The sequence below is a fragment of the Sebastes fasciatus genome, chromosome 17 (assembly GCF_043250625.1).
Source record: "Sebastes fasciatus isolate fSebFas1 chromosome 17, fSebFas1.pri, whole genome shotgun sequence".
In the NCBI taxonomy this organism is placed as follows: Eukaryota; Metazoa; Chordata; class Actinopteri; order Perciformes; family Sebastidae; genus Sebastes; species Sebastes fasciatus.
The window spans coordinates 32291781-32319320 of record NC_133811.1 but is presented as its reverse complement, the minus strand read 5'-3'; the positions used below and the strand labels follow the sequence as shown (position 1 = coordinate 32319320).

General features: G+C 41.8%; 1 protein-coding gene across 1 annotated transcript in view; it reads left to right on the top strand.

Moving 5' to 3' along the window:
* The window catches only part of nxph1 (neurexophilin 1), a 72162-nt gene extending 44834 nt beyond the window's left edge, over positions 1 to 27328 (top strand). The window contains exon 2 of the mRNA XM_074613948.1: positions 25442 to 27328. Coding sequence (XP_074470049.1) covers positions 25442 to 26197 — 756 coding nt within the window. The 3' untranslated portion in view covers positions 26198 to 27328. The remainder of the gene's footprint in view (positions 1 to 25441) is intronic.
* Positions 27329 to 27540: the final 212 nt, after the last annotated feature.

Below are 27540 nucleotides of genomic sequence, written 5' to 3'. Positions count from 1 at the left end.
ACCTCCAGAGTACTGTCTGACTGTATCTGTCTAACCAACCTCCAGAATACTGTCTGACTGTATCTGTCTAACCAACCTCCAGAATACTGTCTGACTGTATCTGTCTAACCAACCTCCAGAGTACTGTCTGACTGTATCTGTCTAACCAACCTCCAGAATACTGTCTGACTGTATCTGTCTAACCAGCCTCCAGAGTACTGTCTGACTGTATCTGTCTAACCGACCTCCAGAGTACTGTCTGACTGTATCTGTCTAACCGACCTCCAGAGTACTGTCTGACTGTATCTGTCTTACCAACCTCCAGAGTACTGTCTGACTGTATCTGTCTAGCCAACCTCCAGAGTACTGTCTGACTGTATCTGTCTAACCAACCTCCAGAGTACTGTCTGACTGTATCTGTCTTACCAACCTCCAGAGTACTGTCTGACTGTATCTGTCTAGCCAACCTCCAGAGTACTGTCTGACTGTATCTGTCTTACCAACCTCCAGAGTACTGTCTGACTGTATCTGTCTAACCGACCTCCAGAGTACTGTCTGACTGTATCTGTCTTACCAACCTCCAGAGTACTGTCTGACTGTATCTGTCTTACCAACCTCCAGAATACTGTCTGACTGTATCTGTCTAACCAGCCTCCAGAGTACTGTCTGACTGTATCTGTCTAACCGACCTCCAGAGTACTGTCTGACTGTATCTGTCTAACCAGCCTCCAGAGTACTGTCTGACTGTATCTGTCTAGCCAACCTCCAGAGTACTGTCTGACTGTATCTGTCTTACCAACCTCCAGAGTACTGTCTGACTGTATCTGTCTAGCCAACCTCCAGAGTACTGTCTGACTGTATCTGTCTAACCAACCTCCAGAGTACTGTCTGACTGTATCTGTCTTACCAACCTCCAGAGTACTGTCTGACTGTATCTGTCTAGCCAACCTCCAGAGTACTGTCTGACTGTATCTGTCTTACCAACCTCCAGAGTACTGTCTGACTGTATCTGTCTAACCGACCTCCAGAGTACTGTCTGACTGTATCTGTCTTACCAACCTCCAGAGTACTGTCTGACTGTATCTGTCTTACCAACCTCCAGAATACTGTCTGACTGTATCTGTCTAACCAGCCTCCAGAGTACTGTCTGACTGTATCTGTCTAACCGACCTCCAGAGTACTGTCTGACTGTATCTGTCTAACCAGCCTCCAGAGTACTGTCTGACTGTATCTGTCTAGCCAACCTCCAGAGTACTGTCTGACTGTATCTGTCTTACCAACCTCCAGAGTACTGTCTGACTGTATCTGTCTTACCAACCTCCAGAGTACTGTCTGACTGTATCTGTCTTACCAACCTCCAGAGTACTGTCTGACTGTATCTGTCTTACCAACCTCCAGAGTACTGTCTGACTGTATCTGTCTTACCAACCTCCAGAGTACTGTCTGACTGTATCTGTCTTACCAACCTCCAGAGTACTGTCTGACAGTATCTGTCTAGCCAACCTCCAGAGTACTGTCTGACTGTATCTGTCTTACCAACCTCCAGAGTACTGTCTGACTGTATCTGTCTTACCAACCTCCAGAGTACTGTCTGACTGTATCTGTCTTACCAACCTCCAGAGTACTGTCTGACAGTATCTGTCTAGCCAACCTCCAGAGTACTGTCTGACTGTATCTGTCTTACCAACCTCCAGAGTACTGTCTGACTGGAGTCACAATGATGGTGCAGTGAATAAGATGAGTAAGTTGACTGACCAATGGAAAAGGTTTTAATTGTCTTATAGAAAAGTATATAATACCTATGTTATAATACCTGTGTAATATCTGTCTTTGGGGACACATTTTGCAATTCTATTCTTTAACTTCCACCTCAGTGTTTTGTATGTTTTATTCAAACTGTTTTAGTCACATATCTTAAGAACTGTTCATCCAATCGGCTTCACGCTTGGCGAGTACAAGCAGCCACACCGCAGCACTCTTTGGCTCTGAACAGGCACTAGTGGAGTTAAACTAGTGATGCCGTTACTTGTAGTGACGCTACTGCACAGCACTGCTGCGTCGGTATCAAGATGCCGAAGGTCAAACTGTCCAAACGTCAGTATTTGACGATCTGGGAGTGAGACCAGGCTGGATGTGTTAGCAATATGTCTCAATAGGAGACCAGGCTAATCCGACCATGCTCAGTTTATCATGATAATAATAATAATAACACTTGATTATGGAAACAATCAATAGATGCAACCCTCATTTACTCATTTCAGTTTCCTGGTTCTATCTGTGGAGCTCTACTGCAACCAGTCAGATATACGCTTTAACTATATTGTATATACTATATATACCTGCTGATTCAGTGAATGTGCATTAATGCCCCCCCCCTCCCTCTATAATGTCACCTCATGACCTGAAATCAATGATAGACAGTAGCAAACTAAAAAGCATTTGTGAGATGTAATTATAGGCAGCCAATACAACGAGCTGGAGCGACCAGGAACGAGATGTGTTGGTCTCAGCTGAGTTGTTTATGATATCGTATTGATTACAGCTTGTCGGAGGTTTGAGACGAGGTCCTGACCTCACTGGAAGCAACAAATGCTGCTTTATTGGATTATGGCTTTAATTGGATTTCAGGCAACATCTCTGCATAGTGATGAGATGAGGAGGCGCTCTTTCTTTACCTGATTGCTGTTGCTCCCCCGTCTCCATACAGACCTCCTGTCAGCCTCCCCGTTCAGACCCCAGGTCAGCCTCTCCGTACAGACCTCCGGTCAGCTTCAGACCCCAGGTCAGCTTCCCCGTACAGACCCCAGGTCAGCTTCTCCGTACAGACCCCAGGTCAGCTTCCCCGTACAGACCCCAGGTCAGCTTAGCACAGAATAGCACATCTTACATAAAATCACATCATACAACATCGTACATTACAATCAGTTTACATATGTATGTTCCCTAATCAATAATCAGTGATTACAGGTATAGTTTCAGTGTTTCACCTTTTTATTAAACGTTTTCAGGTCAGGTTGTGTTTTTATTTCTGTTGTTACGGCGTTCCAGAAATGTTTCCTTTTACTGAAAAAGACGACTGACCGAAGGTAGTTTTGTGCTCTGCCACTCTGCAGCTACCATTCATTGATCCCCTAGTGGCTATTATCTATTGGTATTCATTCATTGATCCCCTAGTGGCTATTATCTATTGGTATTCATTCATTGATCCCCTAGTGGCTATTATCTATTGGTATTCATTCATTGATCCCCTAGTGGCTATTATCTATTGGTATTCATTCATTGATCCCCTAGTAGCTATTATCTATTGGTATTCATTCATTGATCCCCTAGTGGCTATCATGTATTGGTATTCATTCATTGATCCCCTAGTAGCTATTATCTATTGGTATTCATTCATTGATCCCCTAGTGGCTATCATGTATTGGTATTCATTCATTGATCCCCTAGTGGCTATCATGTATTGGTATTCATTCATTGATCCCCTAGTGGCTATCATGTATTGGTATTCATTCATTGATCCCCTAGTGGCTATTATCTATTGGTATTCATTCATTGATCCCCTAGTGGCTATTATCTATTGGTATTCATTCATTGATCCCCTAGTAGCTATTATCTATTGGTATTCATTCATTGATCCCCTAGTGGCTATCATGTATTGGTATTCATTCATTGATCCCCTAGTAGCTATTATCTATTGGTATTCATTCATTGATCCGTTAGTGACTATTATCTATTGGTATTCATTCATTGATCCCCTAGTGGCTATCATCTAGTGGTATTCATTCATTGATCCCCTAGTGGCTATTATCTATTGGTATTCATTCATTGATCCCCTAGTGGCTATCATCTAGTGGTATTCATTCATTGATCCCCTAGTGGCTATCATCTATTGGTATTCATTCATTGATCCCCTAGTGGCTATCATCTATTGGTATTCATTCATTGATCCCCTAGTGGCTATCATCTATTGGTATTCATTCATTGATCCCCTAGTGGCTATCATCTATTGGTATTCATTCATTGATCCCCTAGTAGCTATCATCTAGTGGTATTCATTCATTGATCCCCTAGTGGCTATCATCTAGTGGTATTCATTCATTGATCCCCTAGTGGCTATCATCTAGTGGTATTCATTCATTGATCCCCTAGTGGCTATTATCTATTGGTATTCATTCATTGATCCCCTAGTGGCTATCACCTAGTGGTATCCATTCATTGATCCCCTAGTGGCTATCATATATTGGTATCCATTCATTGATCCCCTAGTGGCTATCATCTAGTGGTATCCATTCATTGATCCCCTAGTGGCTATCATCTATTGGTATTCATTCATTGATCCCCTAGTGGCTATCATGTATTGGTATTCATTCATTGATCCCCTAGTAGCTATTATCTATTGGTATTCATTCATTGATCCCCTAGTGGCTATCATGTATTGGTATTCATTCATTGATCCCCTAGTAGCTATTATCTATTGGTATTCATTCATTGATCCCCTAGTGGCTATCATGTATTGGTATTCATTCATTGATCCCCTAGTGGCTATTATCTATTGGTATTCATTCATTGATCCCCTAGTGGCTATTATCTATTGGTATTCATTCATTGATCCCCTAGTAGCTATTATCTATTGGTATTCATTCATTGATCCCCTAGTGGCTATTATCTATTGGTATTCATTCATTGATCCCCTATTGGCTATTATCTATTGGTATTCATTCATTGATCCGTTAGTGACTATTATCTATTGGTATTCATTCGTTGATCCCCTAGTGGCTATCATCTACTGGTATTCATTCATTGATCCCCTAGTGGCTATTATCTATTGGTATTCATTCATTGATCCCCTAGTGGCTATCATCTAGTGGTATTCATTCATTGATCCCCTAGTGGCTATCATCTATTGGTATTCATTCATTGATCCCCTAGTGGCTATCATCTATTGGTATCCATTCATTGATCCCCTAGTGGCTATCATATATTGGTATCCATTCATTGATCCCCTAGTGGCTATCATCTAGTGGTATCCATTCATTGATCCCCTAGTAGCTATTATCTATTGGTATTCATTCATTGATCCCCTAGTGGCTATTATCTATTGGTATTCATTCATTGATCCCCTAGTGGCTATCATATATTGGTATCCATTCATTGATCCCCTAGTGGCTATCATCTAGTGGTATCCATTCATTGATCCCCTAGTGGCTATCATCTAGTGGTATCCATTCATTGATCCCCTAGTGGCTATCATCTATTGGTATCCATTCATTGATCCCCTAGTGGCTATTATCTATTGGTATTCATTCATTGATCCCCTAGTGGCTATTATCTATTGGTATTCATTCATTGATCCCCTAGTAGCTATTATCTATTGGTATTCATTCACTGATCCCCTAGTAGCTATTATCTATTGGTATTCATTCATTGATCCCCTAGTGGCTATTATCTATTGGTATTCATTCATTGATCCCCTAGTGGCTATTATCTATTGGTATTCATTCATTGATCCCCTAGTAGCTATTATCTATTGGTATTCATTCATTGATCCCCTAGTAGCTATTATCTATTGGTATTCATTCATTGATCCCCTAGTGGCTATCATGTATTGGTATTCATTCATTGATCCCCTAGTAGCTATTATCTATTGGTATTCATTCATTGATCTCCTAGTGGCTATCATGTATTGGTATTCATTCATTGATCCCCTAGTGGCTATCATGTATTGGTATTCATTCATTGATCCCCTAGTGGCTATCATGTATTGGTATTCATTCATTGATCCCCTAGTGGCTATTATCTATTGGTATTCATTCATTGATCCCCTAGTGGCTATTATCTATTGGTATTCAATCATTGATCCCCTAGTAGCTATTATCTATTGGTATTCATTCATTGATCCCCTAGTGGCTATCATGTATTGGTATTCATTCATTGATCCCCTAGTAGCTATTATCTATTGGTATTCATTCATTGATCCGTTAGTGACTATTATCTATTGGTATTCATTCATTGATCCCCTAGTGGCTATCATGTATTGGTATTCATTCATTGATCCCCTAGTAGCTATTATCTATTGGTATTCATTCATTGATCCGTTAGTGACTATTATCTATTGGTATTCATTCATTGATCCCCTAGTGGCTATCATGTATTGGTATTCATTCATTGATCCCCTAGTAGCTATTATCTATTGGTATTCATTCATTGATCCCCTAGTGGCTATCATGTATTGGTATTCATTCATTGATCCCCTAGTGGCTATTATCTATTGGTATTCATTCATTGATCCGTTAGTGACTATTATCTATTGGTATTCATTCATTGATCCGTTAGTGACTATTATCTATTGGTATTCATTCATTGATCCCCTAGTGGCTATCATCTAGTGGTATTCATTCATTGATCCCCTAGTGGCTATCATCTAGTGGTATTCATTCATTGATCCCCTAGTGGCTATCATCTATTGGTATTCATTCATTGATCCCCTAGTGGCTATCATCTATTGGTATTCATTCATTGATCCCCTAGTGGCTATCATCTAGTGGTATTCATTCATTGATCCCCTAGTGGCTATCATCTAGTGGTATTCATTCATTGATCCCCTAGTGGCTATCATCTAGTGGTATTCATTCATTGATCCCCTAGTGGCTATTATCTATTGGTATTCTTTCATTGATCCCCTAGTGGCTATCATCTAGTGGTATCCATTCATTGATCCCCTAGTGGCTATCATATATTGGTATCCATTCATTGATCCCCTAGTGGCTATCATCTAGTGGTATCCATTCATTGATCCCCTAGTGGCTATCATCTATTGGTATTCATTCATTGATCCCCTAGTGGCTATTATCTATTGGTATTCATTCATTGATCCCCTAGTGGCTATCATGTATTGGTATTCATTCATTGATCCCCTAGTGGCTATTATCTATTGGTATTCATTCATTGATCCCCTAGTGGCTATTATCTATTGGTATTCATTCATTGATCCCCTAGTAGCTATTATCTATTGGTATTCATTCATTGATCCCCTAGTGGCTATTATCTATTGGTATTCATTCATTGATCCCCTATTGGCTATTATCTATTGGTATTCATTCATTGATCCGTTAGTGACTATTATCTATTGGTATTCATTCGTTGATCCCCTAGTGGCTATCATCTACTGGTATTCATTCATTGATCCCCTAGTGGCTATTATCTATTGGTATTCATTCATTGATCCCCTAGTGGCTATCATCTAGTGGTATTCATTCATTGATCCCCTAGTGGCTATCATCTATTGGTATTCATTCATTGATCCCCTAGTGGCTATCATCTATTGGTATCCATTCATTGATCCCCTAGTGGCTATCATATATTGGTATCCATTCATTGATCCCCTAGTGGCTATCATCTAGTGGTATCCATTCATTGATCCCCTAGTAGCTATTATCTATTGGTATTCATTCATTGATCCCCTAGTGGCTATTATCTATTGGTATTCATTCATTGATCCCCTAGTGGCTATCATATATTGGTATCCATTCATTGATCCCCTAGTGGCTATCATCTAGTGGTATCCATTCATTGATCCCCTAGTGGCTATCATCTAGTGGTATCCATTCATTGATCCCCTAGTGGCTATCATCTATTGGTATCCATTCATTGATCCCCTAGTGGCTATTATCTATTGGTATTCATTCATTGATCCCCTAGTGGCTATTATCTATTGGTATTCATTCATTGATCCCCTAGTAGCTATTATCTATTGGTATTCATTCACTGATCCCCTAGTAGCTATTATCTATTGGTATTCATTCATTGATCCCCTAGTGGCTATTATCTATTGGTATTCATTCATTGATCCCCCAGTGGCTATTATCTATTGGTATTCATTCATTGATCCCCTAGTAGCTATTATCTATTGGTATTCATTCATTGATCCCCTAGTAGCTATTATCTATTGGTATTCATTCATTGATCCCCTAGTGGCTATCATGTATTGGTATTCATTCATTGATCCCCTAGTAGCTATTATCTATTGGTATTCATTCATTGATCTCCTAGTGGCTATCATGTATTGGTATTCATTCATTGATCCCCTAGTGGCTATCATGTATTGGTATTCATTCATTGATCCCCTAGTGGCTATCATGTATTGGTATTCATTCATTGATCCCCTAGTGGCTATTATCTATTGGTATTCATTCATTGATCCCCTAGTGGCTATTATCTATTGGTATTCAATCATTGATCCCCTAGTAGCTATTATCTATTGGTATTCATTCATTGATCCCCTAGTGGCTATCATGTATTGGTATTCATTCATTGATCCCCTAGTAGCTATTATCTATTGGTATTCATTCATTGATCCGTTAGTGACTATTATCTATTGGTATTCATTCATTGATCCCCTAGTGGCTATCATGTATTGGTATTCATTCATTGATCCCCTAGTAGCTATTATCTATTGGTATTCATTCATTGATCCGTTAGTGACTATTATCTATTGGTATTCATTCATTGATCCCCTAGTGGCTATCATGTATTGGTATTCATTCATTGATCCCCTAGTAGCTATTATCTATTGGTATTCATTCATTGATCCCCTAGTGGCTATCATGTATTGGTATTCATTCATTGATCCCCTAGTGGCTATTATCTATTGGTATTCATTCATTGATCCGTTAGTGACTATTATCTATTGGTATTCATTCATTGATCCGTTAGTGACTATTATCTATTGGTATTCATTCATTGATCCCCTAGTGGCTATCATCTAGTGGTATTCATTCATTGATCCCCTAGTGGCTATCATCTAGTGGTATTCATTCATTGATCCCCTAGTGGCTATCATCTATTGGTATTCATTCATTGATCCCCTAGTGGCTATCATCTATTGGTATTCATTCATTGATCCCCTAGTGGCTATCATCTAGTGGTATTCATTCATTGATCCCCTAGTGGCTATCATCTAGTGGTATTCATTCATTGATCCCCTAGTGGCTATCATCTAGTGGTATTCATTCATTGATCCCCTAGTGGCTATTATCTATTGGTATTCTTTCATTGATCCCCTAGTGGCTATCATCTAGTGGTATCCATTCATTGATCCCCTAGTGGCTATCATATATTGGTATCCATTCATTGATCCCCTAGTGGCTATCATCTAGTGGTATCCATTCATTGATCCCCTAGTGGCTATCATCTATTGGTATTCATTCATTGATCCCCTAGTGGCTATTATCTATTGGTATTCATTCATTGATCCCCTAGTGGCTATCATTTAGTGGTATCCATTCATTGATCCCCTAGTGGCTATCATATATTGGTATCCATTCATTGATCCCCTCGTGGCTATCATCTAGTGGTATCCATACATTGATCCCCTAGTAGCTATTATCTATTGGTATTCATTCATTGATCCCCTAGTGGCTATTATCTATTGGTATTCATTCATTGATCCCCTAGTGGCTATCATATATTGGTATCCATTCATTGATCCCCTAGTGGCTATCATCTAGTGGTATCCATTCATTGATCCCCTAGTGGCTATCATCTAGTGGTATCCATTCATTGATCCCCTAGTGGCTATCATATATTGGTATCCATTCATTGATCCCCTAGTGGCTATCATCTAGTGGTATCCATTCATTGATCCCCTAGTAGCTATTATCTATTGGTATTCATTCATTGATCCCCTAGTGGCTATTATCTATTGGTATTCATTCATTGATCCCCTAGTGGCTATTATCTATTGGTATTCATTCATTGATCCCCTAGTGGCTATCATCTATTGGTATTCATTCATTGATCCCCTAGTGGCTATTATCTATTGGTATTCATTCATTGATCCCCTAGTGGCTATCATCTAGTGGTATTCATTCATTGATCCCCTAGTGGCTATCATCTATTGGTATCCATTCATTGATCCCCTAGTGGCTATCATCTATTGGTATTCATTCATTGATCCCCTAGTGGCTATTATCTATTGGTATTCGTTCATTGATCCCCTAGTGGCTATTATCTATTGGTATTCATTCATTGATCCCCTAGTGGCTATCATCTAGTGGTATCCATTCATTGATCCCCTAGTAGCTATTATCTATTGGTATTCATTCATTGATCCCCTAGTGGCTATTATCTATTGGTATTCATTCATTGATCCCCTAGTGGCTATCATATATTGGTATCCATTCATTGATCCCCTAGTGGCTATCATATATTGGTATCCATTCATTGATCCCCTAGTGGCTATCATATATTGGTATCCATTCATTGATCCCCTAGTGGCTATTATCTATTGGTATTCATTCATTGATCCCCTAGTGGCTATTATCTATTGGTATTCATTTTGGTGACATATGGACAAAGTACAGCTGGGAGAGATTGTTCACACATTTATAAATCAATCTGATAAAAGAAAACTTGATAAAACTGAAATCAAATCTGAACAGCTTGTACTTTTTCAGAATTATCCAGTTTTGCCATTTCATTTGTGTTTGATCCATTATCTTCAGTGCCTGTTTCTATAGCGATGCAACAGGAAGTCTGGCTCCATACAGTAATATCATATCATATCATTCCATGCATAAACAGTTGAGCTGCTTTAAGGGGTGTATACTGTCGTATCATTCTAAAACAGTTCACATTGACCTTTACTGTTTTGCATTACTTGTTAACATGTTTGTCAAATTTGAGTTGAGAATCCAGAATGAAATTTAAAATCACTGACCTCCTTTATTTGCTCTTTCTCAATTGTGATTGTGAGCTTATCTTGTGCTCTCCTTCTGATGGAGAAATACACGGACAGTCTTCTTCAGGTTCAGGGTTAGATGGTTATTTTTGAGCCATTGTGATACACCTCCATTTCATTAGATCGTGTCTCTGCTGGAGGAGACATTTGATTGCTCCACTTTACTTGTTCAGACTACAGTATTTGTCATGTTGGAGTGTCTTTGTCATTGTTGTATTTGTTGAGTCATTACCACAAGAAACATAGTCAATAATAGTAATAATAATTGTAGTCAAGGTAACAACTGAATGGAAAGTCTGAACGAAGACACAGAAAGACGTCACGTTGTGCACTTGTACATGTGCGTTGTGCTGATCTATCTGAGCTTTCAGATGTCGTCTTTCTCCTGGTAACCCTGACTGGACCATAAATAAACTATCCTGAGAGCAGACACAGAGTCGGAGGTTAACAATCAGACAGAAAGTCCCGTTTGCTGCCGGCGAGAGGGGAAGAAGAGTTAACATCTCTACACATAGAAGTCAGAACGCTAATGTGCTGCTCTCTATTAGATCCTCTCAGTAGCCGGAGAGATTATATTTAACATCACACTAATCAAACACTAATTACATGAAGTAAACAGCCTCTGCAGATGGCAACAGAACGAACTGTTCATTTCTGTTTAATTCACTTAATGTTGATATGCATATTTATCTCATTCTGGTGATGTTTAATGACTCATTGTTTGTCTCCAGGACTGAAGAAGCTGCTCATTATGAATAATGAAGCAAATAACAGCACCCATTACACGCAGACTGTACTTTCAGCTGCCTGTTTTTACTGTGAATAATTCAATGGGATTTGTATAAGTAATAATCCTTAATAAAGCATCTTTTAGAGAGAGGAGGAGGAATAGACAGAAGGTGCAGAAGCGGTTGCTTTAAAAGCATCCGAGGCGGTGGTGGGAACGGAGACGGAGCCGTGTGCTGGGGGAGTTATTGCTCCACTTACTTTACAAACTGGAAATCTCATTAAGTGTGACACTGCAGATTAGTTGAGAGGGACCAAAGTGGAAAGAGAATGAACTCACAAAGGGGCTGTGAGGAGGCTTTGGCTTTGTTTGCCATCATTAATTCAGCATTGCAACAGCTCAGGGGGAAGCTCCGAGCCGCTGATCAGAAGAGCCGCGGATATGACAGGCGAACAGGTGCCCTTTTTCCTCTCCAAACACTTTTCCCTCTTAGCTCCCCTCCTCGGGTCTTAATTGAGGTGAGTTGTGTATTTGGGCCATCTGCGTGCTGACAAAATAAAGCCGGCTTTGATTTATGGTACCTCGGGACGTATTAGCGTCTGAATCTCACCGGCGAGGAGCTAAACTCTGCTTGTAAACTCCGAGACAATGAAAGGAAGAACGCTTCTTGTGTTTTACTACAATTTATAGATTCAATGTGACCCAATGAAGGAATGTTTGTTTTATAAATGTTCCTTATTCTCATTACATGGTTCTCTCTCTTCTAGATATTTTAGATGTTTTATTGTCAACTTCAAATCAACCATTAGATGTGAATGAAAGCTGTCCTCTTCCAGCTGAGAGACTCCAACAGGAAGACATCGTGATGTGAACTGACCGTGGTAACAGTAGTGGGACTAAATAATGTGGACTTGAGATGAACTTCGGAGCTTTTTCAGTCCCAAACACTATTTCATGATATTTAGGGCAGTATACAACTTATACATTTCATAGTCAAAATTGTGACATTGACATAAAATGATGGACTTTAAATATTGTTGGGGACACAGAGAGGATCCAATATTACAGATAATTATTAATATCAGTTAAATTAATATGAATACATTATCAATATACATATTGATAATAACAGGGTGCCAAAAAATACATTAAAAGTAATTAAAAGTTATCAGAATAATTATTAATAATATTGAATAATATGATTTAATGTATATTAAATCATCCTTGCGGCACCACTCTTTGAAACAAAGAGAACATTATTGCACATTAATACAGTCTTGTGAATAAGTCTTATTAAGTATAATAATCTATCAATGTGATGATTAATAATTAAATTAATAACTATATCAATAGATAGTAGAGGTTGAAGGATTTGGTAGTTCTTGACATCGTTCACTCTGATGCAACATTAAACAGAGCAGCATGTATAATCCACAAACATTAAAGGTTTAAAACACAATATGAATATTAATCTGACTAAATAACTAAACTAAACAAACCAAACACTGAAAGCAGCCCAATGACTAATTTTAATTCTGATACTTTATGTACATTTTGCTCATAATACTACTACTAACAGTATTTTTACTAAAGTAACATGTTGAATTCAGAACTTTAATTGTAATGGAGTATTTTTAGACTGTAGTATTTCTAATTTTACTAAACTAAAGGATCAGAGTACTTCTTCTGTCCATATATCACCACCTCCAGCAGTAACACCAAGGTCAACAATACAACCTTCAGATTTCCATATAACCGTAACTTATAGTTTGGTAACAATAATGTCAGCTAGCTACGCTAATGTCGTTCACAAACTAATGTTAACATGACAGGAAGGAAGAGAAAAAGAGCGTCATCATTTCAGGCCAAGATTCCCACTTGAGCACAAATTCTTTAATCTGTCATGACATTTATTGAACACATTCATTCTCCCCACAGGATGAACCTTTTCCCTCTGGCATCACCTGTTGCAAACAGCATATCTTATAACATGGTGGGAACAACATATTCATGCTCCCCAGAGGATGACTTTGTTTCCATTGTCATGACCTCATGGTCAAATTCTAAATATATCAGCCTCATTTCAGCAGAAATCTCTGGTACAGTTTGATTTCAGAGTCAATATTCATATATATACATATATATATATATATATATATAAACATATGAGCTGAATTATGCTTCAAAAATAAGAACAGACAGCAGACCCAGTCTGCACATTGTTCTGCACACAAGAAGGAGAGAGTTGCTGTAATGACGTCTAACAGTCTGCTAACATGACCATTAGGCAGCTTTAGTGTACGAGCAAACTGTGATATTCAGCAGCAGCAGCAGCAGCGTGGCACCGAGCACCGGCGGTTCAGCTCATATTGGGTGGTGTGGGTGTTAATAGCCGTTAGTGTCCGTGTTTCATGGTTTATTGTCTCTGAGGAGCGATTTATGAGACGTGGACACGGGGACCGGAGACGGCCTCTGAATGCTTCGGTCATGTCTGAATGTGCTGCTCAATGTAGCTGAGCAGAAAACACATCAGAGAGTAAGTAGTTCCTAATCTGTGTTCACCACTAACGTCTGTCCCTTATGCAGAGTTTATCTGAGCCGCTCAGCCTCAAACGTCTTTGTCCTGTTTTACAGCTTCCTTCAATGCTCGCTGCTGTTTGATGCTGCACATCTGCTAACAGATGTTCAGCTCCGTACAATTCAGACCAGGTTGTAAACATTAACTAAGAGTTGGTGACGTTGTCCAGCATCAAACAAACACAGGACGTCCACTGTCTGTGTACCCTGTGAGACTAGAAGACAACGTTGCCTTATTTGGTCACGTCAGTCAGACGACTTCATGTCAACCGTTCTCTTTTCTTTACCATAAAAATAGTTTTGTTGGCTTCAACCTGACTTCCTGTGAACACAGAAGGTCATTTTGAAAAGACTTTGAGTATGGAATGAGTGTTTGTTGACACGCCGTACCTGGCACGTGGGACGTAGGACGTGGGTGGGTGGATGGATGGATGGATGGATGGATGGATGGATGGATGGATGGATGGATGGATGGATGGATGGATGGATGGATGGATGGATGGATGGATGGATGGACGGATGGATGGATGGGTTTTGATTATTACTATAAAGGCTGTTGTTGACACCAGCTGACATTATGAACGATAGAAGCAGTTGCAGAGTCGTGATTATTGTGTAATTCCTGTAAACATAGTAAACATGGTGATACCTCAGAGCCGCTGTAGACTGAACCTCCTTCCAGGCCTTCAGAGTATGTTCTCTTATCAGTGTAGCGCCTGTGAGGGCTCAGTTCTCTCTTGCTTACTCTGCTGAACTGAAGGTTAATTGTCCGTATGTTCAGGGTCAATCCTCCTCAGTCCTGCTCTTCCTCTATTGTAAAGCTAACATCCTCAAATTTCCTTCTCTTTCTCTTCCGCCCTTTCTCTTTTCATTCTCTGGAGCTTTCATACAGCTTCTTTCACACACACACCACATTGTGCTCGGTGCCTTCATTCTTCGCCCAACATTTTATTCCGGCCCTGCTCCGCGGCTCCCTCGGCACGAGAACGATGATTGGAAATTTTCAAAAGAGAGAGAGAGAATCATCTGGAGCTCATCTCATCTCAGATCTTTTGTCTTCTGTGGTATTGGGCAGTAAAAAAGCAAATGAGACGCTGCCAGCTCTGCTCATCCTCCACAAACCACAGCCTGGGACGTGACTGTGCTCTGCTCCTCATACAGTATCTGGTTCCTGCTTGTATGTTGTTGCTAACCACTACTACACTACACCACAGTGTGTACAGTATGAATTAATGCAGTCTGCTCTCTCCAGTCAGCGAGGTGCACGTTACCAAAGAGCTCACAACGCAACACAGATCGCAATGCGAGTGTTTGCTTTTTGATTTATTGTCCCGGTCCTCAGCTGTTGGCAGTAACACAGGCACATCAGTAACACCGGCGTGTTCAGCAGAAAGAGACAAGTTAATTATACAAGAACAAATGAAAGAACTTCCTGGACTTCTTCTAGAAAGAGCAGAGTTGAGATGAGAGTCTTCTTGGATCCAGACGAGGCGTCTAGTGAAGTTCTTGAAGATACGTAGGAACTGAGCTGGACGTAACGCTCTGTGAGTCCTCACCGGTTCCGATGTGGTGCTGCGTCACGGAGAACAGTGTTGTACTGATAGATGGGAAGCCAGTGAGGGATTGTGTCTCGCTTTGTGTGCCCCCTGAGCCTTTCCCTATAGACTTTACACTGAGAGGACATCACACATCTAGGGAGGGAAGTTCTACGGATGTTAAACCTCCATGATTTAAACATGTAGAATATAAAGAGTTGTGTTTTTGATAATGTTGGTCTGCGGGGACATGTCTTCTCCACATGGGAGTATTCTTTAGTTGGTCTACGGGGACATGTCTTCTCCACATGGGAGTATTCTTTAGTTTAGTTGGTCTAGTCTCTGTATTAGATGTGTTTTCTGTTCTTTAGCTTGACTTTCCTCTGACAGCCGGTGGGCCGACTCTGACTCTGACTCTGTCTCTGCTCTGTCTCCTGCCCCCCCCCCCCCCCCCCCAACTGGAGGGACTTTCTTTTTTTTTTTTACTTTTATGCTCTTTTTTTATGTCCTGTCTAATTTTATGATGATATATGAGTTTAGCAACACCGGCTACTGCCTTCTTTCCAGCAAAATGACATCATCAATCAGTCAGTCAGTCCTGTTAAACATTTGGGAAATGACTTGTGGACGTGATACGCATGTGTTGCTGGGTGACTCGGAGGACTTCTGTGTGCTCCCTTCAGGACTAATTAGGATTCACAACATTAGTTAGATAGAAGTGAATAAAACACAAGACTTTCTATTCACTGTTGTAAATATAACAACAAGTGACTGAAGGACAAATGTCCATGTTAATGGTGAACTGAGCGGATCTCCACTACGTTCCATCACACGCTGGATGTCCACAGTAACGCAGACGTAGAGCATCTTTCACACTTTGTAGTTTCTTGGATTAAACTCCTAATTGTCAGAAAAAAAGAAGTTTCTGCATACCACAGATCAAAACAGAGGGGTGCCACAAATAAACAACACAAAATGCAAAATACTCGCCTGCAAATATTCTACATGTCTAGGACTTTTATTGTGAAGGTGTGAACGGAAGGAGCTGAACTGGTGTGTGCTGCCTTCGTCGAGGTTGAAAGGACTCCAGAACCTCGTGTTGTTGGTTCATAAATACAGAAACTCACTCGATCACTCAAAGCACTCAAGGATCTTTAATATTCACATTGGGTGTGAAAGTGCTCACGACAAAAACAGAAAAAATATATTGACATGCAAATTCATCACACAAAAAGGGCATTTAGACAGAGATTTGACTCCCTGTTCATTTCAATGAAGAACTAAGTGATTTATCTGACTGAACTTTGACACGCCAAACACACAGTGACACACACATCAGTGTGTGTTCAGGTGTTGGGGAGGAAATACTACAGCATATGTGAACATTGTGGTAGAACTCCTTTAGTGGCTCCAGAGAGAGCTGTGTGAAGTCTGATAAATAACCTCTAGTGATGTCAGCCTCGTCGGTCGGCCTCAAAACTACAAGTTTGAAAATGAACAAAACTAAATGTCACAGCACACAAGTGAAACAAATAGAGTTTGAAAATTAAACGTAGACTTTAAATCTTCCAGCAGTATAATGTGTCTCCATTAATGACTGTGTGACATCACTCTGAGATTTAAGGGCCACTTATAATAATTCTCAACATTCATAAACATGCTTGTTGTTAATCTGGCTCATTTAAACATGTTAATCTCTGTGAGTGACTGATTAAAGTCTGTATCGGTCCATGATCCATGAGAGCATTTACATAATAACACTGAACAGCTGCTGTCTGGAGGAACACACTCAGTTCTGCTCTTTATGGGACTGAATTAAAGACATGTATGTCTATTAACACTCATGTTATATCCAGCTAATCAGTCTCTCTCTGAACCCCCAGCATGCATCTGGGTTTGTGCATCTAGCTGCTTACTACAGTATCTATCCAGCATCCAGCAGTCTCAGCTCTGCTGTCTGACCAGGAGGTTGTTCAGAGGATGTGAGATGTGATGATGAAGAACAGTTGGTGTTCAGAGGATGTGAGGTGTGATGATGAAGAACAGTTGGTGTTCAGAGGATGTGAGGTGTGATGATGAAGAACAGTTGGTGTTCAGAGGATGTGAGGTGTGATGATGAAGAACAGTTGGTGTTCAGAGGATGTGAGGTGTGATGATGAAGAACAGTTGGTGTTCAGAGGATGTGAGGTGTGATGATGAAGAACAGTTGGTGTTCAGAGGATGTGAGGTGTGATGATGAAGAACAGTTGGTGTTCAGAGGATGTGAGGTGTGATGATGAAGAACAGTTGGTGTTCAGAGGATGTGAGGTGTGATGATGAAGAACAGTTGGTGTTCAGAGGATGTGAGGTGTGATGATGAAGAACAGTTGGTGTTCAGAGGATGTGAGGTGTGATGATGAAGAACAGTTGGTGTTCAGAGGATGTGAGGTGTGATGATGAAGAACAGTTGGTGTTCAGAGGATGTGAGGTGTGATGATGAAGAACAGTTGGTGTTCAGAGGATGTGAGGTGTGATGATGAACAGTTAGTGTTCAGAGGATGTGAGGTGTGATGATGAAGAACAGTTGGTGTTCAGAGGATGTGAGGTGTGATGATGAAGAACAGTTGGTGTTCAGAGGATGTGAGGTGTGATGATGAACAGTTAGTGCAGCATCCTTTAACGAGTTCTGTTGTGGATTAAACTGATTTTATAACTTAGTTTAATGTCTAATGTTACCTTATATATATGTTTGTGTCTTTGTCATTCAGACCTCAGTTTGAGGCTAGAAGGATCTGTATTATCTCTGCTCTGGTTTCATGTTAAAGGGTCTCTTGTGGCTGACTTGTTTGGACGCTGCTACCAGAAGGAGCCTGGAGGTTGAGTGATAACACAGATGTCATGTTACGGCTCCTACTGATCAGTTGACTGTGTGGTGCAGTACTGCCCAACAGTTCAGCTGGGGTCTGGGGTCTAGGTCTGGGCCTGGGGTCTTGGTCTGGGTCTGGGTCTGGGGTCTGGGTCTGGGTCTGGGTCTGGGTCTGGGTCTGGGTCTGGGGTCTGGGGTCTGGGGTCTGGGGTCTGGGGTCTGGGGCCCCGGGATGGTCGCCCACTTTTCTGGTTGCTAATCCAAATTTGCGATTGTAAAGAGCCCGTTAAGGCGTCAGACTGACGCTGCGTGCTGCCTTGGCTTCAGGACGGCGTCCCGGTCCGTCTAGTTCAGGGTTTCAGTGGTGAGAGAAGAGACCAGAGAGTTTCAGGACTCAGTCATGTTATATCAGACAACAGCAGCACCGGGTCCGTCTCTCTGGACTCATCTGGTGGACGGATAGATTTGTACCTGCACACTATGCATATATCAGTAAGTGCATCAGTGAATCCCTGTACTGTACTGGACCTGAACCAGTGAATACTGGTCCTGAACCAGTGAATACTGGACCTGAACCAGTAAATACTGGACCTGAACCAGTGAATACTGGACCTGAACCAGTGAATACTGGTCAGACTGGACCTGAACCAGTGAATACTGGACCTGAACCAGTGAATACTGGACCTGAACCAGTGAATACTGGTCAGACTGGACCTGAACCAGTGAATACTGGTCAGATTGAAGCACTGCAGGAACACTAACGTTGAGGAACACGATAGCGTGAGCTAGCCCCCGGCTGGGCTATAAATACAATCACTTTCTACATTTGAAACTACATTGAGTTGGATCAATTATAAGTCAATCAACAGAAGCAGGTTTATTAAAGTTCAGACTCATTAAACAGTCATTCATCTCAGATATCTTCTTTATTGATGACTTTTAGTCCACAGTACGGGGCGAGGGGTTAAAACATGCTGGATCCTTCGATCCTCATTAAACCCTCCGGCCTAACCGGGTCTCTGAAACATCCCAGCCTGTCTGTCAATTATGACCTTGTAGTCTCCAAGGTCAACCCAAGATGTTGTCATCAAGGTTATCTTCTCAGACTGGACAAAGATCCTCTCCAGCAACAGAAGACATTATAGCAGGGTTTATTTATCTATTGATGCTTTAATAGATGGGGACAGATACAATAGAATAGAATATATCTAAATATCTCTTTTATGAAACTAGGGGATTACATCAGTGAGGTAAAAGAAGGTTAGACAGAATACAGCGAGATACAATAAAGAACACATAACATTACATTTAACAGCTAAACATGAGAACAGGCTTGATGCTGAATTCATCAGGATCTGGTAGCTGTCTTTAAAGAGAGGATGTTTGCAGCAACTTTCATGAGATCAGGTAGCGAGTTCCAGGACTTTGTTCCTTTTAGTACTAACATGTACTACATGTACTTACATGTAATACATGTTAGTACTTGTTAGGACTACATGTAAGTAATCAAACGAGTTCTCAGCTATTTTTGGTTTCCATCTTTTCAGGAGTATAAATTCCATGTTTCTTAAATGATGTGACATTTAATACAAAGCTTTATTAATACAAAGCTTTATTAATACAAAGCTTTATTAATATATAGCTTTATTAATGTTGATGGAAACATTGAAAGGCTTATTTCTGTGACTTCAGTCTTGAATGTAACGACGAGGAGGAGGAGGATGACATGAGAGGCTGCAGATCATGGTAGAAAACTTTAGAGGTTTAGAAAGAGCTCGTCACCGTGAGCAGAGACTTCAGTAGAGAGTTGACGTCTGGACCGAACAGTACAGACGGAGACGGCGCCGCCTGCCTTGCCCAGCAGTCCTCCTTGCCCGGGGGCGACCAACTGGCTGTCTGGCCGGTAGTCAGGTATCTGCGAGGCCCGTGCTGGCCGCGGTGCCGGCCATGTTTACCAGATGCACCGTCCCCTCAGGTGAGCGCTCTACAGCTGGCAGCTCCGGGATCCGCTGGCCCTCGGCCCCAAACATGCTGGATGATGCCGGAGCCTGAGAACTGAGAACTGCTCAGATAAACACGTCCGTATGCACCGCAGAGAGCCCCCCACTGGACGGGACAGACAATGAGCACAGATAAACAGCCACACACGGCACACTTTAGGCTCAGTCGGATGTTATTATTGCTATTAGCTGAGATAGAGACGCTGCAGTCCTTCAATGGCTTTACACTTCTACACATCAATACACTGCATCAGTATTACATATTATATTAGTGGCTATAGACGGAGAGGAGCTGTGATTGTTCCCTAATGCCGGGATCAGACGATGGTCACCATGTCAGATCTAACGATCACAGCGCCATAAACTCTTGCAGTGTCTCGGACGATCATGTGCGAGTTCAGACGTCATCGGGGAGGCGGTCGAAGCAACCGTCGATCATGGCGACGGAAGCGTTGTGTGTGATGCTGGCGGTCTGGTGTTGCCAAAAGAAAAAGAAAAGAAAGAAGAAAGGGTTGTTGATGTTCTCCTGGGTGGCACAGAGAGGACGGGACGGGCTGTCCATACTTCACTCAGTTTGGTTGTCCCACCTGACGGCAGCGAACTCGCCATCCCTCACAAAGGAACAGAAATATCACACTAGGCATGTGAAGACGAAAAATTCTCCTCGTAATTCTCATCGCCCCTTCTTGGCGTCACGCCCCTTCTTGGCGTCACGCTATTTTCAGCATCAAAACCACTGAAGTTCCTCTTGGCGTCACTCACTAAGGTGCGCCTTGTGCGGCGGTATCGAACGCCGATGGCCATGACAAAGCCTGGCTATCTGCAGCCCTGGGAGTGAGAACGGGCTGCTCGCTCACTACTGACTGAGGTTAGAGGTTCATACCAAACACAGTCACAGGAAACAGAAAGCAGCTCTAACATGAAGGAATGTAGTGAAACAACATGACTCTTCAGTTTGATCATCAGGCTGACAGACATCCTCGTACCGTCACCAGAGAAGCACATGTTCATTAATGTGCTGTTAGAAATAGACTCCTACTAATGCACACGCAACCTGTGTTTGGGTAAAGGTTGCTCGAAATACAGCAACCGGCTGTTTCAGGAAGAGAGACTGCAGGAACGAAGACTCTCAGGGGCCGGTTACTTTATGTATTACAGATTAATTCAGTAATAATCACCAATAAAGATCAATTAAAAACTGCAAAGGTAAGGGCTGTAAAACGGCTCCTATATTCTGACCCAATATATATATATTATATATATATATCTATATATTATATATCTATATATATTATATATAAATATATAATATATATATCTATATTATATATGATATATATATATAATATATATGTAATATATATATAGAGCATTTGTTTGCATATTTGTCCCCAATAGGAGCCCAGAGTTCATATTCCCCCCCTAGTGAGTTAATCTGCCCTGTTGTACCTAAACACTTCTACTTGACTTCCTTACTTCCTAGAGGAATGAAGTAAAGGATGTGAAATCGTCTGGTTAACGTGAAATATAATACTACTGGCTGGTATCATAGTTTGATGGTATTATGGTATATATGAGGTATTATGTGTGCAGTTCTGTGACGATCAGAAATAAAAGAGGATTCCTCTCAAAGGTCTTTGTATTCTGTTTTTATGTTCATTTTTAATCAATTCTATTGAATGCACTTTGAGAAAAGGGACTTTACCAGATCCTCTTCATAAGCAGGCACATTATCATAAATCCATTCCACCGTAATCCCCCCCCACCGTCCGGGGAGAGTCTTCAGCAGGAGAAGGCCACCTCACCTGTTTGAATAGGAAATGATTGCTGAGTGTATCTGCCTCACGCAGCCAAGTGCTCTCTGAGTTTAACCCTTCAGGCTAAAGATAGATCCTCGGAGACGGAGACGGAGACGGAGACGGAGACGGAGACGGAGGGCTGGTAACTTCACTCAGCTCCTGTTTGTTTCTTCCCTTCTGGATGTCTGAACGTCTACAGTAGAACACCGTCTCCAGGGTTATGTCTTACAGTCTAATAGTGCACAATGAGCTCTGGATTTAATACGTCTCCTCTGAATGTTACAGTTGTTCAGATCAACTCTTTTAGATAAGATAAGATCTACTTTTATTGTCCCCGTGGGGACATTTTTCCTGGACTCCGTCCAACTGCAGTTACGATCACTAAATTAAAACAAAAACAAGAATAATAGACGGTTCCACATCAGGCAGGAAGACAGATGTTTCGACACGTACATAATAGCACATCCCATCACGCACACCATGGCAGGTATTGCACCCAGGTAGAGCACTGCACCGTCCACCGTCCACCGTCCACCGTCCCGCCCATACTGCACAGACAATAACCCAATACTACACAGATGCAACATATTGCACTGTCCCTATTTAACATATTGCATATTGTCTTTATTGATGTGAAATCCAAAGCTTGGTGTCTAATGATTCGTGATCATTCTGGTCTTCTGATGAAGATGTGTATCAGTTGTAGTCACATTTAGTCCTGACTGTTAGTTTTAGTTTCCATCATTTACATCGTGCATTTTAATTGCTCCGTCTCATGAGCATTCTGAGGCTACAGCTGTCGCCATCTTTGATGTGTACAGTTACCATGGTTACAGGTATTTCTTTCTATCAAGCGGTACGTGGAGAAGGCACTGTTTACCTGTTTACCTGTATACAGCAGACTGGAGATCCAGTTGTCGTTCCCACTCTGGCTGCTAACTCTCTGTGCTTCTTCCTCCTCTCCGGTCATTATTGTTATCTCCGCTGGCTTCTCTCTCAGAGTGAAGGGCAACGTTTGCTTCTACTAGACTATTTAGGGAAGACGCCCGTGTCATGATTTAAAATATGAATGCAAAGACAAACGTAGTCTGTTTCCTTCCAGACGTAACTGAGACGTAGCAGTCCAGATGTTCACAGGGCTGAGGACACACATCCCTTTTTTATCAAGTACTGACGGGCAAAACAAGACAAGAGGCTGATACTTTGGGTATCAACTCTCCAAACTCACTTCTTCACTAAAATACTAAACACCGAGATGATCAGCTAAAACACGAGACAACATTAATGCAATAACATCCAGAGCAGTGTTTCTGGGGAAGAGCCGATTCTGTAGACATGGGAAGGTTCTTGAGCATTTTTACTGCCATCATCTGATATTATCTTGAATATGTAAACCAGCCACGTCAAAGAGATAAACATCATATCATATACATCATCTTGAATACAAAAGTACGAGCAGAGATACATCAGTCCAATATAATCGTAGGCTATAAACGGTTTCTTATTTTATATTTCTATCCTTGTTATTATTATTAAAGGCCTCGTAACTGATGACCGATCATCTTCTATCTGTCTTTGGGTGCAGATGTGTGCAGATGTGTGTGTGTTGTGTTCATGTCGTGACGCTCTGAACCATCAACAGGAGGTAAAGTTTGCTGAGCTGTCGTTATTAGGCTAACTGTGATTGGCTGTTTCAGAGCTCTGAGACCAGTAATAACCAGCAGCATGTCTTGCTGCTGCACATCCAGTACTGTAGGCTACATGATCCACATTAGAAGGTGCTCATGGGGAGACGCCCACACAGAACTACCACCTTGTTCTTCACATCTTTATTCAAATTGAAGTTATTGAGAGTTCCCTCTTGATGTATTATCTGTTGCTCTGTCTGTGACGTGTGTTCCAGTCCATGCATATTGGCCTTGTTACAGTCTGTGTTCAGCTCTCTGAACGTCCCCACGGTGTGGAGAGACACGCTGTGAGGCAATTCAATTCCAGCTGATTGGTAGCGAAACCTTATTTTCAGAGTATCGATCCTGGGGGGGGGCGACCTGCGAAATGCAAAAACCTCAGCAAGACGGATCTGCTGTCACGTTGTACAGTAGAAATCAGCCAATCAATGTCACACACCTCCAGCGGGGCCTGTGTGAGCCTAATTCCACTCATCGCCGCTAAATAGTGAACCCCCTCGGGTTCATCAATCATCAATTCAAGGAGCACTCTTTAGTTAATAGTCCGCTCTTTAACCTCGGAACAGCCGCTGCATTTATCAGTGTGAGCCGGCGGAGACTCCCTCTCCGTGGCGGAGGGAGGAGATGGAGATGGGAGCAGTATGTTTTACTCTGATTGCTGGATTCTTCTTCTGCTCGCTCAGCTCGCTTCTCTATAATTCACAATTTGGATCCGTCTGCTCTCATGATGTGAAACTGAAGCTTGCAGCAAAGATTGATCTGTCCCCCCCCCCCGGGGAATACATTTGATTGGTCAATTTAGTTGAAAACGGCTTGCTTGAATATGAAAGTCAATATTTCCTGAATGATATATATATATATGATATAGATAAATAATATCTCATGACGCATCATTTCACCCAATACAGAAGTGCGTTTAGCTCAAACCGTTGTAGGGAGGGCCTTAAGCTGAGACCTCCTTCCCTCCAGCCTCCTCGTAATGTGGAGTCCTCTTTGACTGTGAATCACTTAACAGAAAACCAGCATGGAAGTCTTCACCTTTGAGCAGTGTGGACTTCTTTGACATCGGGTGTGTTTATGCAAATACGGATGTTTTGTCACGGCCCTCGACGTCTCATACCGATGCACAAGGAACCCTTTATAGCATCAGTATGAGACGCACCGGGCTTTCAGGCAACTCCAATGTAAACCCAATATTGAGTTGTCAGAGTCACTGCTCCGGAAGACAGGTGATGTAGTATAAAGAAGGACAGAGTCCACGTAGGGAGGAGGACGGGGTGGATGGACGGGTCAAACAAAACACTTTTAGAAAGATTTTGAACAGTTTTTCTTTCCTTATTTGTTGAACTGAATGCTTGCCTGTTAACAGATTTTTCCTTTCTGCTGGCCTTAAGGCCTAAAGGACTACAGGTTGCACCAGCAATGTATTGGAATAGAACAATATATCTAGTTCACCTATAGTACCAAATTACATTTCCTGAAAATAGGTCAAACGAAGCCAACAGGAGCCAAAGAGATCTGTAGCCAACCAGATGTGTTTTCTTTCTTCGCAGGTTACGAGTGCCGACGCCTCAAAGTCAGACATCGTGAAGTCGGGAAGCCCCAAGTCCACACTAAAGCACATATGGACAGAAAGCAGTAAGGATATGTCCATCAGTAGGCTGCTGTCACAGACTCTACACGGCAAAGAGAACAGCACAGCCTTGGACCTTCGCTACGACACTCCCGAGCCCTACTCCGAGCAGGACCTGTGGGACTGGCTGAGGAACACCACGGACCTGCAGGACTCGCGGCCGCGGGCTAAACGGCGGCCGATGGTCAAGACGGGGAAGTTCAAGAAGATGTTCGGCTGGGGGGACTTCCACTCCAACATCAAGACGGTCAAACTCAACCTGCTGATCACCGGTAAGATCGTGGATCACGGCAACGGCACCTTCAGTGTCTACTTCCGCCACAACTCCACGGGCCAGGGCAACGTGTCCGTCAGCTTGGTCCCGCCGACCAAGATAGTGGAGTTCGACGTGGCGGCGCAGCAGTCCGTCATCGACGCCAAGGATTCAAAGTCCTTCAACTGCCGCATCGAGTACGAGAAGGTGGAGAAGGGCGCCAAGAACACGCTCTGCAACTTCGACCCGTCCAAGACCTGCTACCAGGAACAGACCCAGAGCCACGTCTCCTGGCTCTGCTCCAAACCTTTCAAAGTCATCTGCATCTTCATTTCCTTCTACAGCACCGACTACAAACTGGTGCAGAAGGTTTGCCCGGACTATAACTACCACAGTGACACTCCCTACTTCCCCTCCGGCTGACGCTCCCACAACCACACACACACTCACAGTAACGTGGACGAGCGGAGCGCAGACCGGGGCTTCTACCCGTCCCAGAGAAACGTGTCTGTTAGCCGTTCTGTCCCTGAACATGTTCACACCAGAGAGTCAAACATCAACACTGATTTAACAATTTAATCTTCTGAATTCTGCAGAGAGAGAGCAGTTACAGTTTAACAGTTTAACAATTAGAAGGTGGTATAAAGGACTGTAATATGCTTAAACATGACCTGGAAAACTCTGTGATTGATTATCATTATTAACAGTTAGTTCTTTGTCCCTGTTGACCCACGTGTAGATAGCAGAGCTGATTGCTCCTTTTATTAAACTCTGCCCTTAGTTCTTTATGTTTAGTTTTCATGTTAATAACTTTGTTTTAACATATCTCATATAGAATTGATTAACTCTCTGGACAACAACATACGGACTGTTTGCCCCCGCTGTGTTATTTACGCTCTACGGTTTATCCTGCATAACTGGAAAACAAAATGAAAAACTCCTCATTTAAAAAGATTAAAACAGAAAATAAAATCCACAGATGTTTTTAACAAACCTGCGACGAGGCAGCTGAAGATTCAGACGTCAGTTTAATGTTTAATGCTTTGAGCAACGGGAGGTTGATGGTTCAGATCCTCTGATACTGTCCATCTTCAGCTGTCATCAGCTAGATGTGATTGGTTCATTCTCAGCTGATTGAATGTCTGATTAGCTGATTGATTGATTGATTGACTGATTGATTGATTGATTGGTTGATTGAATGATCAGTGAGTCATTCGTGGGGGATGGGGCTTGCTCATTGTCACTTAATATATCAAATGTAATGTATTGAATTCTATATCTTAGAGCCTAATTTGTACGAATGGTTTGTATTGTACATAGTTTATCTCATCGGCGCCGCTTCTGTACATCCCCCCCATGAGCTGTGTGTTTAACCTCTTACCCGCTGAGTCCTCTTGTTCACTCCATTTATGCTCGTTCTCGGTTCCTCTATCAAAGAAAATGATGTTGCTGCCCTACAGTATATGTGAACTTCATGAAATCAGCAATCCTGTACAGAAGCTGAAAAACTGACTAAATATATTAAAAGTATTCATTGAAATTTTCTTTATTGGGGGTCGGGGGGGTCGGGGGGGGTGGGGGGGTGGAGATGTAGATATGAATTAAAGAATACAGTAAATTTTATCAACTGAATGTTGGTATGTGTGAGTTCTTCCTGTGTAATAATGAGTCAGTAGAGACGTGTCTGGTGTCGTGTCACTACGCCTGTCAGCTGTGTGAAGCTGCTACAACATCTGGCTCCAGGGCGGAGTGATACACTGAGTTAC